General features: G+C 45.0%; 1 protein-coding gene across 1 annotated transcript; it reads left to right on the plus strand.

Annotated features, from left to right (window-relative positions):
• The first annotated feature begins 778 nt into the window (after positions 1 to 778).
• On the plus strand, positions 779 to 12513 carry REELD1 (reeler domain containing 1). Its single transcript, XM_045798616.2, has 6 exons — positions 779 to 986; positions 4219 to 4441; positions 6770 to 6933; positions 10191 to 10503; positions 11027 to 11090; positions 11905 to 12513. The coding sequence occupies exons 1-6, from the start codon at positions 779 to 781 to the stop codon at positions 12511 to 12513; spliced, it is 1581 nt and encodes a 526-aa protein (XP_045654572.2).
• Positions 12514 to 12883: the final 370 nt, after the last annotated feature.

The raw sequence follows: 12883 nt of genomic DNA on the forward strand, positions 1-12883 counted from the left end.
GTTAGCAAACAAAAGTGAAACGTACTCTTTAAATGTTATTTTATCCAGTCATTTTATTTTATTCCTGAACCTCCCCGCACCCCCAACCAATGAATTTAACAAGGCGCACAGTGGATAGGCTTGGGTGTAAATTTCTCTGCTCATCTTCTCTTTGAAAAAGTAGTGAAGTAACTGAACAGTCAATAAGAGGAAGGACAAGAAAATATCAAAGTGTTGCAAACTTAACAATTGCTTCTAAGCAACTGGCATTCCAAGTTGGCAGAACTTTTGTATCATTCAACTGTCTCCTTTGCATTGTAGCAATAAAACACTAATCCAAGCCGCCATGTGCCTTGCTGCCTGACTATGTTGGAATATTGGGTGTCTCACTTCACCAATAAGGGATTATAGCTCACACTGCCCTTGGATATCAGACAGCTTGTAAAGAGTCACGTTAGGATACAAATATTTTCTGGTTTTATTTCTTTGACTTAATTAAATCTTCTTTAAAAAGAAGCAGTCTGGTCTTATGAGAAAATTATAAGAAGAGAGGTTTGGGTTTTTTTAAAATTTTTCTTTTATTTTTAAATGTTTAGAAACGGAAACACTTCCTATAGCCTGGCACATCTTTTTGATCTTGACCTTGAGCCTTTGCCCTCTGGGGAGGCAGCCCTAATGGTATCTCAGGTTTAAAGGCGGTGTGTATTCAAATCGGTCACATTCAAAAGGACGTCATATCATTTTCTTAAATAGCATCTGGATTGAAGCTGTTGTTTCTTGTGACACAGGAAAGGGCAGGATGAGGGTCTTGGCCACCCTCGGAGGCTGGGCCTGTGCAGCCCTCTGCCTGGCTTCCTGCTCAGCTGCCTTTTCCCATGGTGCTGGCTCGGTGGCCTGTGAGGATATGCAGCCCAAACACATTCAAGCCCAGCCTCAGGACCCACGGACCCACCACATCACCATTCACACCGGCAGGTCTTCCTACTCGCCAGGTGACTCGGTTCCAGGTATGTAGGGGAGAGGCTTTGAAAGACCTCCCGGGCCCTACTGACAAATTCCAAGCTGTGTTTGTCCCAAGCAGGAGTTTCCTCTGCTAAAGTTGAACTTAATCCTAAGAAGCAAGCATTTAGCCAAAGATAAGCATGAAATATTTGTATCATGAGAACCACATAACTAATCTCTGTATTGATATTCGTTTTTACAAGAAGTCATAAATAGCATAATTATAAAAAAATTATCCATCCTTCTTATAAGATATAAATATAATTACCCTGAACAAACTTCATGTATCGTGTGTGTGTGTGTGTGTGTGTGTGTGTGTGTGTGTGTGTATAAAATAGGCTTTTGTTTCTCATTATTTAAAACTGAAGTTATTTGCAGAGTGAAGAGTATTTCCTGCTATTTTAGTTTGGGTGCCTGCAAAAGCCGAGAGAGAACTTGAGGGCAGGTAGTTTATCTGGGAGGTGATTCCAGGAAGTATAGACGAGGACAGGGAGACAGGGGAGGGAGAGACACCGGCAAGAAGTAAGAGATGGGGCAGGTCACTGCCGTGGGCGACTGGACTCAATCACAGTGGGGACCCTCTAAGAAACCACATGAAACGTGCCTCTGAATCATCTCTCAGGAGGATGGAGGCACTGGGGCATTTAGGGGTGGACGGTAGCATCCCCACCACACATACGCACATGTGCGCACACACACACACACACACACACACACACACACACACACAACACACATTTTAGAGTCCTGCCTGCTTACCTTACCTTGGACCAAGCTCCCAGCAGAAGAAGCAGAGAAGAAATCTCCAGGTGTGGAAGGCGGTAGCTGAGTGCAGACAGAAAAGCGTCTGTGCAGCTATGTGTGAACTCGACCCCCTTTGGACTTTGCTAATTCTTTTGGTGGCAATTAGAAGTGATAAATTAAAATAAAATTTACTCTGTAAGTATTGTTTTCCCCAATCATTCTGCTTTGTTGGTAAGCGTGGAGGGAAAGTAGGTGAGCAATATATTGGCTCTGGCAGCAAAGTACTCCCCAAACTGAAATTCAGGCTATTCCGACAGAGCTTCCCAAATTTTGTCACATGACGATAGAGTGAGGAAATGATATGTGTAGAGCATGCTGGGGCAAACACAAGGGGCTCCTCAAAGCTGGGGGCAACTTTTCTGGGGGGCTCCAACCACCATAGTATGATCCCCAGCACGAGGGGATCAATATGTCAGCACCCCCATGCTCTGTGGCTCAGGGAATGAAAATGGTAAACATCGAAGCTCTATATTAGGGAGAAAAAGCTGTAAAAATGACCCACAATATTGTGACACCCGAACTCTAATAAAAAACCTGAAGGAAGCATAATTGGATTGTGATTGGAACTAAGACAATATACGTAATAAAGAGCTGGAGGGAGCACTTCCCTGATTCAGTAAGGGTCAGCTATTACTTTATTGTGCGGGGATTACACTGTTTTCTTTTCTTTCCTTGTTTTCCTGGGATCCCACTAATGTGTGAGCTCCTTGAAGGTAAGGACCATGTTATCCTGTTCATGGCTGGATGCTCAATGCCTAGCACAATGCCCAGTTTTAAATAATAACTAAATCCTTGTACAAATGTTTATTAATGAAAGTTCAAATGCATGGAAAATAAAAGGATCGCAGACACTAAGCTGCATTTAGCAAGCCCATAAAGTTATGACCCTGGTTTTAGCTATTCATTTAATTACAAAAGAGTTTGCCATATTATTTACGTCTGTAAGAAAAATTCCTGCAAGTGAAATTGCTAGATCAAAGGGAAACTGCATTTCTGGGCTTTTTTGGTGTGTGTTAAAAAAAAAAAAAAAAATATATATATATATATATATGTGTGTGTGTGTGTGTGTGTGTGTGTGTGTGTGTGTGTGTATAACATAAAATTTGCCATTCTAATTGAAGTTCACTATTCAGTGACATTAAGTACATCCACAATGTTGTACCCCATCACCATTATTCATTTCCAGACCTTTTTCATTATCTCAAGCAGAAGCTCTGTACCCATTAAACAATAATCTACATCCCTCTCTCCTCCCAGACCCTGGTAATCTCTATAATCTTTCTGTCTTCATGATAATTTACCCACTCTAGGTACCTCACATAAGTGGAATTGTGCAATATGTCATTTTGTGTTTAGCTAATTTCACTCAGTGTAGTGTTTTCTAGGTCCTTCCATGTTGCAGCATATATCAGAGGTAACTGCATTTTAAACATGGAAAATATTATTAGGTTACCCCCTCAAAGAGTTGTATGGTCTATGGTTCCAGCACTAGTGAATGGGTACCCGAGTTTTTCCACAGTGCTCTCAATACTGCTTCTAATTGTACATTTTACAGTTTGTTAATATGGTAGCTATCTCAATTGTGTCTCATAAAGGTTTTTTAAATGATTTTTTTTATTTCAAGTTTTCATTTAAATTCTGGTTAGTTAACATATATGGTAAAATTGGTTTCAGGCGTAGAATTTAGTGATTCATCACTTACATATAACACTCAGTGCTCATCACAACAAGTGCCCTCCTTAATAAATCATGATTGATATTTTATTTTCTGTTTGTGTCCTTTGATAATTCGGGGTTTGGTCATCTTTTTATTGATTCACCATTACTTTTTGTATATTTGTCTGTTTTGTATCTTTACAAATACTTCTCTTGGTTTATAATTTGACTTTTTTTTTTTAAAGATTTTATTTATTTATTCGACAGAGATAGAGATAGAGATAGCCAGTGAGAGAGGGAACACAAGCAGGGGGAGTGGGAGAGGAAGAAGCAGGCTCACAGCAGAGGAGCCTGATGTGGGGCTCGATCTCATAACGCCGGGATCACGCCCTGAGCTGAAGGCAGACGCTTAACCACTGTGCCACCCAAGCGCCCCTATAATTTGACTTTTGATTTCTTTAATATTCACAGTTTTTTTTAAATCATCTTTTTCTTTATGGCAATTGGGTTTTTCTGAGAAAGGCATACCAAACCACAACTTTAAAAAAAACAAACAAACATATTTTTCCTTTTTTTTTTTTTAATATTTCACAGAACTTTGATTTAAATGGAATTTATTTTGGGTGTGAAATAGCACTTTAACTATTTTTCCTCCTAATGAATTGTTTACTTTCTGGGGGCTGGTCTTCAGCTTTTAGTTTTGAAAATACCCGTATAGAATCACCAAATGGAACCACAGCAAGAGGGCTCACCTTGAACGGATGTTTTCCTTTGCAGTGACCGTGACGAGCAGTCGTGATTTCATGGGATTTCTACTTCAGGCTCGAAGAGTGTCTGATCACCAAATAGCTGGCACTTTTGTTTTCATTCCTCCTCATTCCAAAGCAATGGCTTGTTTTCAAGACGCTGACACAGTCACCCACTCTGACAAGTCCCGGAAGAGAAAGCTGTCCTTCGAGTGGAAGGCCCCTACCCAGCCTGTGGGAGACATCACATTCCTGTAAGAGCGAGAGCAGTGCTGCTTCTTGGTAACGGAGCCTTGTACTCTGAAGCGAGGGTGCTTCTCCTCTCCCTTCATGCTTCAGCCCCTACCTCCAGCCACCTCATGACAAGGACAGGGTCACGAGGACTGCCCCAACTAGACAGTCTGTGCAGAGGGTAACCAAAAAAGAGGTTGCCCCCAGCTCCCCTCTTTGTCATTGTCCACAGTTCAGCAGCACGTGACTTCCCTTCCTCTCTGCGCACAGGTACTTCTTGGCCAACCTCTCCAGGACATTCTGACCGGAGGAAAAAGAAAGACCAGTGGGAGAGGAGGGAAAACGGAGAAAGACAGAGGCTGGTGCAGACAGACAAGTAGACACTTCCCTGGGCCCAGGGAAAGCCACTGAGGTCTCTGCGCCTTGGCTTGTGGTCTACCAGATGGCCGAAATGATGACAGCACTTACCTCAAGGGCTTGTGTAGGGGTGCAAGAGCCAGTATATGCCAAGTGCTTACACCAGTTCCTGGCAACAGGCAACACCGTGTATGCATCATTACTCAAAATGAGACACTTGCTTTGCACTTCCTTTCAGACACTTGCATTTACCAAGAAAGAGATTTTTTTTTTACTCTTGGGAAAGGGTGTGTATTCCCCAGTTTCTATGCCAGATATATATATAGATATAGATATAGATATAGATATAGATATAGATATAGATATAGATATAGATATAGATATAGATATATATATGGGAGGCTGGGCCTGAGGGTGGAGGCATCCAGACTCCATGTTGTTTTCCCTGCCAGGTTCTCCCCTCTGCACTGGGAACAAGGACAGATGAGCTATGGGTCCCCCCCCCACCTCCCTGCCTCTGCAGTGCCCTTTTTCTATCCCTTCCTGGTGGCCCAACTCAGCAGGCAGGATAACAAGGAGGACAGACCATGCCCTCATAATTTTGCCCATTTGGGAAGGCCAGTATCCACTTGACTATCAGTGTAAACTAGCTGTTTCCTGGGGGGCTTTGGTTCTGATCCAGTGCGGGAGATGTGTGCTGTTTGAAGACCTTCAATCTATACAGTTTCTTTTATTTCTCAAAGCATCTCCATTTGTATTTCCGGGTTTGCCTCAGAGCTGCTGTGTGCTTCATAGGAAGTAGTTTAGAAACTATTATCTCCATTTGACAATGAAGTCACTTGATCAGAAGCCTCTCCCCAAGTCACCCTGTGCTCACTCACCTTCCGGATCCTTTCCTGCAGTAACAGTGATGGTGTGTCTGAGGCCTGTGCCATGATTCTTTTTTGTTTTTTTTTTAAGTTTTCACTTATTTATTCGACAGAGAGAGACAGCCAGCGAGAGAGGGAACACAAGCAGCGGGAGTGGGAGAGGAAGAAGCAGGCTCCTAGCGGAGAAGCCTGATGTGGGGCTCGATCCCAGAATGCTGGGATCACGCCCTGAGCCGAAGGCAGACGCTTAAGGCCTGCGCCACCCAGGCGCCCCCTGTGCCATGATTCTTATTTGACCCTAACACTCTGGGTGACCTCAGCTAAATTAATCACATTTTTTAAGTGACTTTTAATTTTTTTATTTATTTTAAGATTTTATTTATTTACAAGAGAGACAGAGAAAGAGCATAATAGGGAGAGGGAGAAGCGGGCTCCCTGCTAAGCAAGGAGCCCGATGAGGGACTCGATCCCAGGACCCTGGGATCATGACCTGAGCGGAAGACAGATACTTAACTGACTAAGCCACCCAGGGGCCCCTAAATTAATCACATTTTTGTAACTGCCTTCTGAATATTTAAACTGGGAAAAATGATTCTAGTCGATAATTCCTACCTCAGTGAAATTTGGGGAAGGATAAATGAGATAATGTTTGTGAAAGGGATTTTTGCTAAAGAAAGCCATTAAGTATTCAAAATATTAGTTAGAGTACCAACAATTTATCTCTAATTTTCAATGGAACCTACAATTACAACAGAGCCGTACAATTGTACAACAGAATTATGAAATTTTCAATTAACAGAGTAATTCAATTAACAATATCCCGGTAATGGCTAATAACAAAGTTGAGGACGGAACCTTTTGAAACTAAACAGTTCAAGAAGACACCTTTTAGCCAAAATGAGGTTTTCTAATGACTGTATTTATTCAGGAGGGGAATTGAGACATATCCTTCCCTGTTTTAATTATTTGCCACTATAGAGGTTTTGTTTCTAAAAAGAACGGAGTCACCCAAAGGGCAATACAACCATCTCTTCAGTTTTTCTGTTCATGTCGACTTTTGCTCTTCTTCAGGTGTTATTTAAGGGAAACCAAACCCTCGCATCATTTTGCTTTCTTTTTCCACAGTTTGTCAGTTGTCCAGTCCTATTTCGTTTACTGGGAGAGGATCGAATCATCTGTTGTGTCTCAACAGACACACCGCGGAGCCCATGCTGACGGCTACGAGCAGCCCGGCCCAGCGAGGCCAACCTCTGGCTGGTGGCAGGAGGCAAACGAAAGCAGCGCCCCAGGTACAGCTTGCCGCAGGACTCAAGAGCCTGCCTGGCATCGTTATGGGAGGCAGAGGGAGAAGCAGGCTCCCCGCTGAGCAGGGAGCCCCATGCAGGACTCGATCCCAGGACCCTGGGACCATGACCTGAGCCGAGGGCAGACACCCAACTGACTGAGCCACCCAGATGCCCCTAAATTAATCACATTTTTATAACTGCCTTCTGAATAGCTAAACTGGGAAAAATGTGATTTTCATTTAGAAGTTACTACTGCCGGTTCCAGTTCCTACAACACAAGCACCAAACACCTGCCTTGGCCGCCCCTGTGGCTCATGGCCAAGGGCAGGAGGGGATGCTTGCCATTGCTGTTTGTCCGCTTCAACCTCACAAATTATGGGGGGCCCCGGGGTGGAGAGTTGGATTCTGCCACAAAGCCAAACAACAGCACCCACCTCCCCCCCCACTTCCACACTAGCCAATCAATCATCACAACGTCTTAGCGGGGTTCTTCAGACCCCTGGAGCTCCATGGGCAGCACGAGAAAGAGATGATCTTTTCTCCTTCATATATAAAAACTTGTGCAGCTTTCACTGTTAGTTTCCATGGTAGGTAGATGGCTCTTCGCAGCCTGGGTTGGAGAAAGGAAACAGGAATGAGAGGCTGTTTTGACGGCAATGGACTTTTTTCCTGGTTCACCACATAACCTGAGACTCCTTTGGCCCGTGAACTTCTGAGACAAAACCAAACCAGAGAATAGAGTGAGAATACAGCTATGGAATACAGTGCTCACCTGAAAATTCCTGGGGCTATGGAGCTCATTTCCATTATCGATCTCTAGTTAAGTGCTCAGAACCGACGCACTCAGAGAGGCCACCTGCACAGACGCTCCCATCTTTAATCCTTTCAACTCCACTTTCCTGGACTCTGTCCTTTGTTCTTGGCCAACATGCTAATGCCCGACTTGGCTCAGTCTAGCAGACCCAGGCCCAGAGCTTACCCTGGCCACTCTCCGTACTCTGCCTTTGCCCAAACGGTCTTCTTCAGCTGCCCAGCACCACTCCCTCCAACCTTCCCACCAAGATACTCCTAAAAGCAGAGTAAGGGTCTCAGGGTCTAACAGTGTGGCCTGAGGAAAACCCTGCAAACCCAACGTGTGTTTGAAGTCTCATGTTTCATTTTCTAAATCATGCAAATGTTGCATTTTAATCCCAAGCATGTTTGTTTTAATATGAATATGACTAAAAGTTGGGTGTCGGGAAGTGGCATCATTTTGTCCCTGCAGTCTGTCTTGGGACCCTGCTGGGAACCTTGTCCACCACGGGGTGGGGTGACAGACTCCCGTCTGCACAGCTACAGGGTACACCCCTCAGTACCCTGCCGCACATGTTCCTGCCCTCCTGGCCCAGCCTGTTTCCTGCCCATTCGTCTACACAAACCCCAGTGTTTTTCAGAGGAAAAAGGAGCGTGTGTGTACATGTGCATTGTGGCGGGGGGAGGGGATGTCATCTAGCAGAGTGAAATAGATTTCTTAAGTATAAGAAGACTGCAGTGGGCAAATTATGAATGATGAATGTTCACATGGGGAAGATAGTATATTGTATTTCTCAAACTTATTTCCCAAGAGACCCTCAGGACACTTTGGGGTCTGCCCATCCCCATTAGGCATGATCTCCATGTTTTGCCTTCTGATACTTCCTCAAACTGGGCTGTTCCTCCTGATAATCTATTTATCTTTCAAGGGGAGGTTCAAATATCTCCTTTGTGAGACTTTCCCCTGTACTTCTTGGGAGGCAAATGTAATTGCCTTCTTATTTCTGGATTTAAATCTCTCATCACACTGTCATTTATAAGGCAGGACATCTGAGAGTTTCTCCGCCTAGATTTCGAGTTCAGGAACAACAATGGCCACTACTCGGCACTTCTGCATCCCCAGCATTCACAGCAACGCCCATCATACAATGTACCTGCGAGAAATGTCCGAACGCATTTCGAGTTCAGGCAGGAGTTTAAAACTGTCGAGCTTTTGCCACATTCTGTGTGTCCATTAGGCTTCTTTGTTTTCCACTTCAATCTCAATGTTTCTGAATGGTGAAGGCTTTGGAGAAGAGTGGCGCTAAAAGAAAAAAAAAAAAAGCATTTCAACCTAGTTAGAGCGCTGGCCAGAGACACCTCCGCTAATGTGTTTTTCTGCGAACGCCATCGTTGTCGTCCTAAGCGTTGTCATGGTATTGCATGATACCATGCTTGTTGCATGTTCATCTGTGCCAGGCACTGTGCTCCATGCTTCTACATCAGTGATTTTATTTCACCCCTCAGCAGCTCTAGGCTGTAGGAACCATTATTGGTCCCATTTTGCAAAAGAAGAAACTGGTGCTCTGGGAGGACTTGCCCCAATCCAGAAGTTAGTGGAATGGAGAGTTGAACCCAGACAGTCGTCTGACTCCAAAACTGGTGCTTGCTTGCTTGCTGCACTGTTTCTAATTGCTATTTCTAAAGCTCTGGGCTGTCACGTTGGTCAGTCACGGATGGGAAATGAGATGGTGGAGGGCAGTGGAGGGCAGTGATCTAGACTCTGCCCATGGCAGAGACTCAAGTCATTATCATCACCAGGGAGACTTTTACTGTTAATAATATGGCAGGAAAGATCTAAGGCTTTCAAAAATCTTTGATTTGTGGGATTCTGATTTTGGGTTTTTTTTCTAGCTAGAAGCAGTTTTTGGCAGAGGTAAGAAAAAAACAGTGGTCACAGTGGTTTCTATATTCCCTGAGTAGTGAACGTGAAGAATGCACAAGCCCACAGGGCCAGAGACTTACTATTTACAAAGGTGTTAGAAATCGAGCCCTGGGGCGCCTGGGTGGCACAGCGGTTGAGCGTCTGCCTTCGGCTCAGGGCGTGATCCCGGCGTTCTGGGATCGAGCCCCACGTCAGGCTCCTCCACTATGAGCCTGCTTCTTCCTCTCCCACTCCCCCTGCTTGTGTTCCCTCTCTCTCTGGCTGTCTCTATTTCTGTCAAATAAATAAATAAAATCTTTAAAAAAAAAAGGAAAAAAAAAAGAAATAAAAAAAGAAATTGAGTCCTTTGCCACTCGGTCAAGGGCTTCTATTACTGGGCGGATCATCTTTTTGTTGATACTTTTGAGTGGCCCAAACTTAACGATTTGTCCTAAAGTCACATTAAAGTCTCTGGTATTTACCCCATTATCATGATCGCTTGTGCTAATCAATGCAAGGAAAATGCTCTCACTCTCTTTTGTGGTGTCTTTGGATCTCTGTTTAGCTCCCAGTCCCCCCGGCGCTCTTTCCCAGCAGCGTGCAAACATTTTTGCTGTTGCCCCAACCGGAACTGCAGAGGAGAACAGCTTAGATCCTTTTCCTGCAAGTTTTTGGGTGACAGAGATTCCTGTGGGTGCAGAGACTCTGTTCCAATCATCTTCACACACAGCTACTGCAGTCAGCAATGGCCAGCAACCCAGAGGGGGCAGCAACCCAACCCTAGAACCATCCCTGGATATCCGTGGGCTGGAGAGACTCATGGCTCTCAGGAGATTCTTCTCAGAGGGCGTTGCTTCCAGCCCTAGCACCCACCTCAGGTAATGGGCCACGGGTGAATCATTCAGTGTGGTGGTGGGATAAGGCCAAACACTGGGGTGCTGAGGGAGTCTAAACTTCTTGGCATCTGACAGGAAAAGATCTCACCATATTTATTCTTAAGTGAACAAGAAACCCTGATTATAGAAGGGCTACTGTCAAAAAGGGCTGGGTATGAAAATCCCCTGGGGAAACTGTACTTTCTCAGATAGGGTGAGATCTCTGACATGCTGCTATAAATAAAATCGGATATAAATATATGCTTTGTAGAAGAGCTATGTAAATTTATAATAGATAATTACATATTTTATAAAAAATAAATGAAAGCATTCAGTGAGGCTTTGTTGCTATCCTCACTTGCCTCTTTCCCACCTCTCTCCCCCTTTCCCCTTTGGCCCCTAGCTCCAAACTTAGGAGCCTTTCCAAGGAAATCCGATTTTGTCAGTATACACAGCAATGGTAGGAAATGGTGCTTTTTGATCTGTATACTTAGTCTTCTCTTAGCCCTTCTATCCTTCCCTTTAGGGCTCAGGATGATCCAAGCTTTGGTTCATTGGAAACTTGCCTGCCCTCGGATAGGGATGAACAGGTAACAACGCTGGTTGTATGTGGGTGATGAGGTTGATATTTTGATTCCAGTGTGGGAATTTCCAGACTGGGAAAGCAGAGCTATTAGACTAGTAACCAAAATTCGAGAGAAGGAGGCAAGGGTAGAATATACGCACAGCCTCTTTTTACCAATCAATAGCAGCCTTTCTGTTATACACAGTGTCTCTGAAGTTATCGACAATTGTAGAAATTGATAGTTTTAGTGATTTGTTTTCCCACTTAGCCTCAGTTAATAATTCCTGTCTTCCTACCTCTCCACCCCCCTTTACAACATTGGCCTCGAAACACCATGTATGGTTCCAGAGGTTAGATCAATGGGCAATATAAAATATACATGGCCACTGATTTACTATTCCTTTGAAGTCTTAAAAGGAACACAAAATAAAACATGGTATAATATTCTTACTCAAATTTATTGGAACCTACAGCAAGATTAAATACCCTCTTGCATGAGTCCTAGCATGAAAAGACACTCAAAGCTTTCTGCCCTTGAAGATGATAATCAAGCATCCTGGTCTGGAAGCCTCTTAAAGGACCCTAGGTCTATTCTTGTAACTGGCCTCCATGCTCTCTTTGTGGGGTTTCCATTAGCCACCTCATCCCCATCAATCACAGGGGCATATCTATCTACTTGGGCATTTTACTCTGAGCTCTTTTGGGAGCAGGCACAAGGCTGTTTTCAGCTGCTCCCTGGGAATCCTCAAGAAACACAGGTTAAGTATAAAGTTCAGTGGCAGCTTGGAAGAAGACCAGGTCCTTTGACTTCTTTTTTTTTTTCCCCTTTGCTTTTTTAGGACAAAATGGAGTCCTCTAATAAGACTGTGATGAGGCCCACTCTGTCCACTGCCCATCTCAGCTATCCTCGGCACCTCTGGCTGTCTGAAGCACTCACTGGGCATGGGGCTGGGGCAGCCACCCCAACTCCTGTCTTCCACACCTCTCCTGCTTCCGGGTCACCTGCTGCTGGCAGCCGGTCAAGAGCATCCGGACCTTCCGCCAGCTTCTCACCTCAGTCAAAGCTCCAGGAGCCCAGAGTGGGGGAAGGACATGGAGGGGACAGAGTGGGATACCCCAGAAAGACCCACCCAAGGCCTGAGGTTGGGCAAGAGGGAGCCAGTGCCCCTTCAGGGATCCAGCTCAGGACTCCCCAGCTGGGACTCCTGCTTTGCCTTTCCGCCACCTTGGGCATGGCCCTGGCTGCCGGCCTCCGCTGTCTGCACAACCAGTATTGCCACAGACAGACAGAAGTGTCCTTGGGCGATCCTGCCGGGGATGCTGTTGCCAGGAGCGACAGTGGCGAGCCAGCACGTGTCAGGAAGATCGGGGAGAACAGTTTTGTTTTGGTCGAAGCGGAATACAACTGGATCACTTCGTCTGTGGGTAGCGAGAAAACAGCCCCCTGAGAAGACCGTCGTACCGGGCCTCCGAGTGGCCCTCCGTGGACCCTGCAGTGTCTCAGCCGGAACGGAGCTAATGAGAATAGCTGATGAGGACAGGGACTCGCTGTGCCCCCGTCAGCGAGCAGTTAGCGGAGGAAGCTGTGAAAGGATAGTTTTATCAACAGAGGGAGTTCCTCCCGAGCTTTGTTGTCTTAACATCTGTAATTTAGCTGCTTTTTTTCTATTCACAATTAGACGTTCTGTTTGAAGAGTTAAACTCGGCACAATGAATATTGTATAACCTGCTCGTTAACTAGACTCCTGTGGCCGCCAAGCTTCCTCTGTTGCCTTAAGGAACCTGCAGAGAGAGAAATTCTGTCCCTCCTCGGCACGT

Source organism: Ursus americanus, chromosome 13, assembly GCF_024610735.1.
Source record: "Ursus americanus isolate L20-20 chromosome 13, mUrsAme1.1.p, whole genome shotgun sequence".
Lineage (NCBI taxonomy): Eukaryota > Metazoa > Chordata > Mammalia > Carnivora > Ursidae > Ursus > Ursus americanus.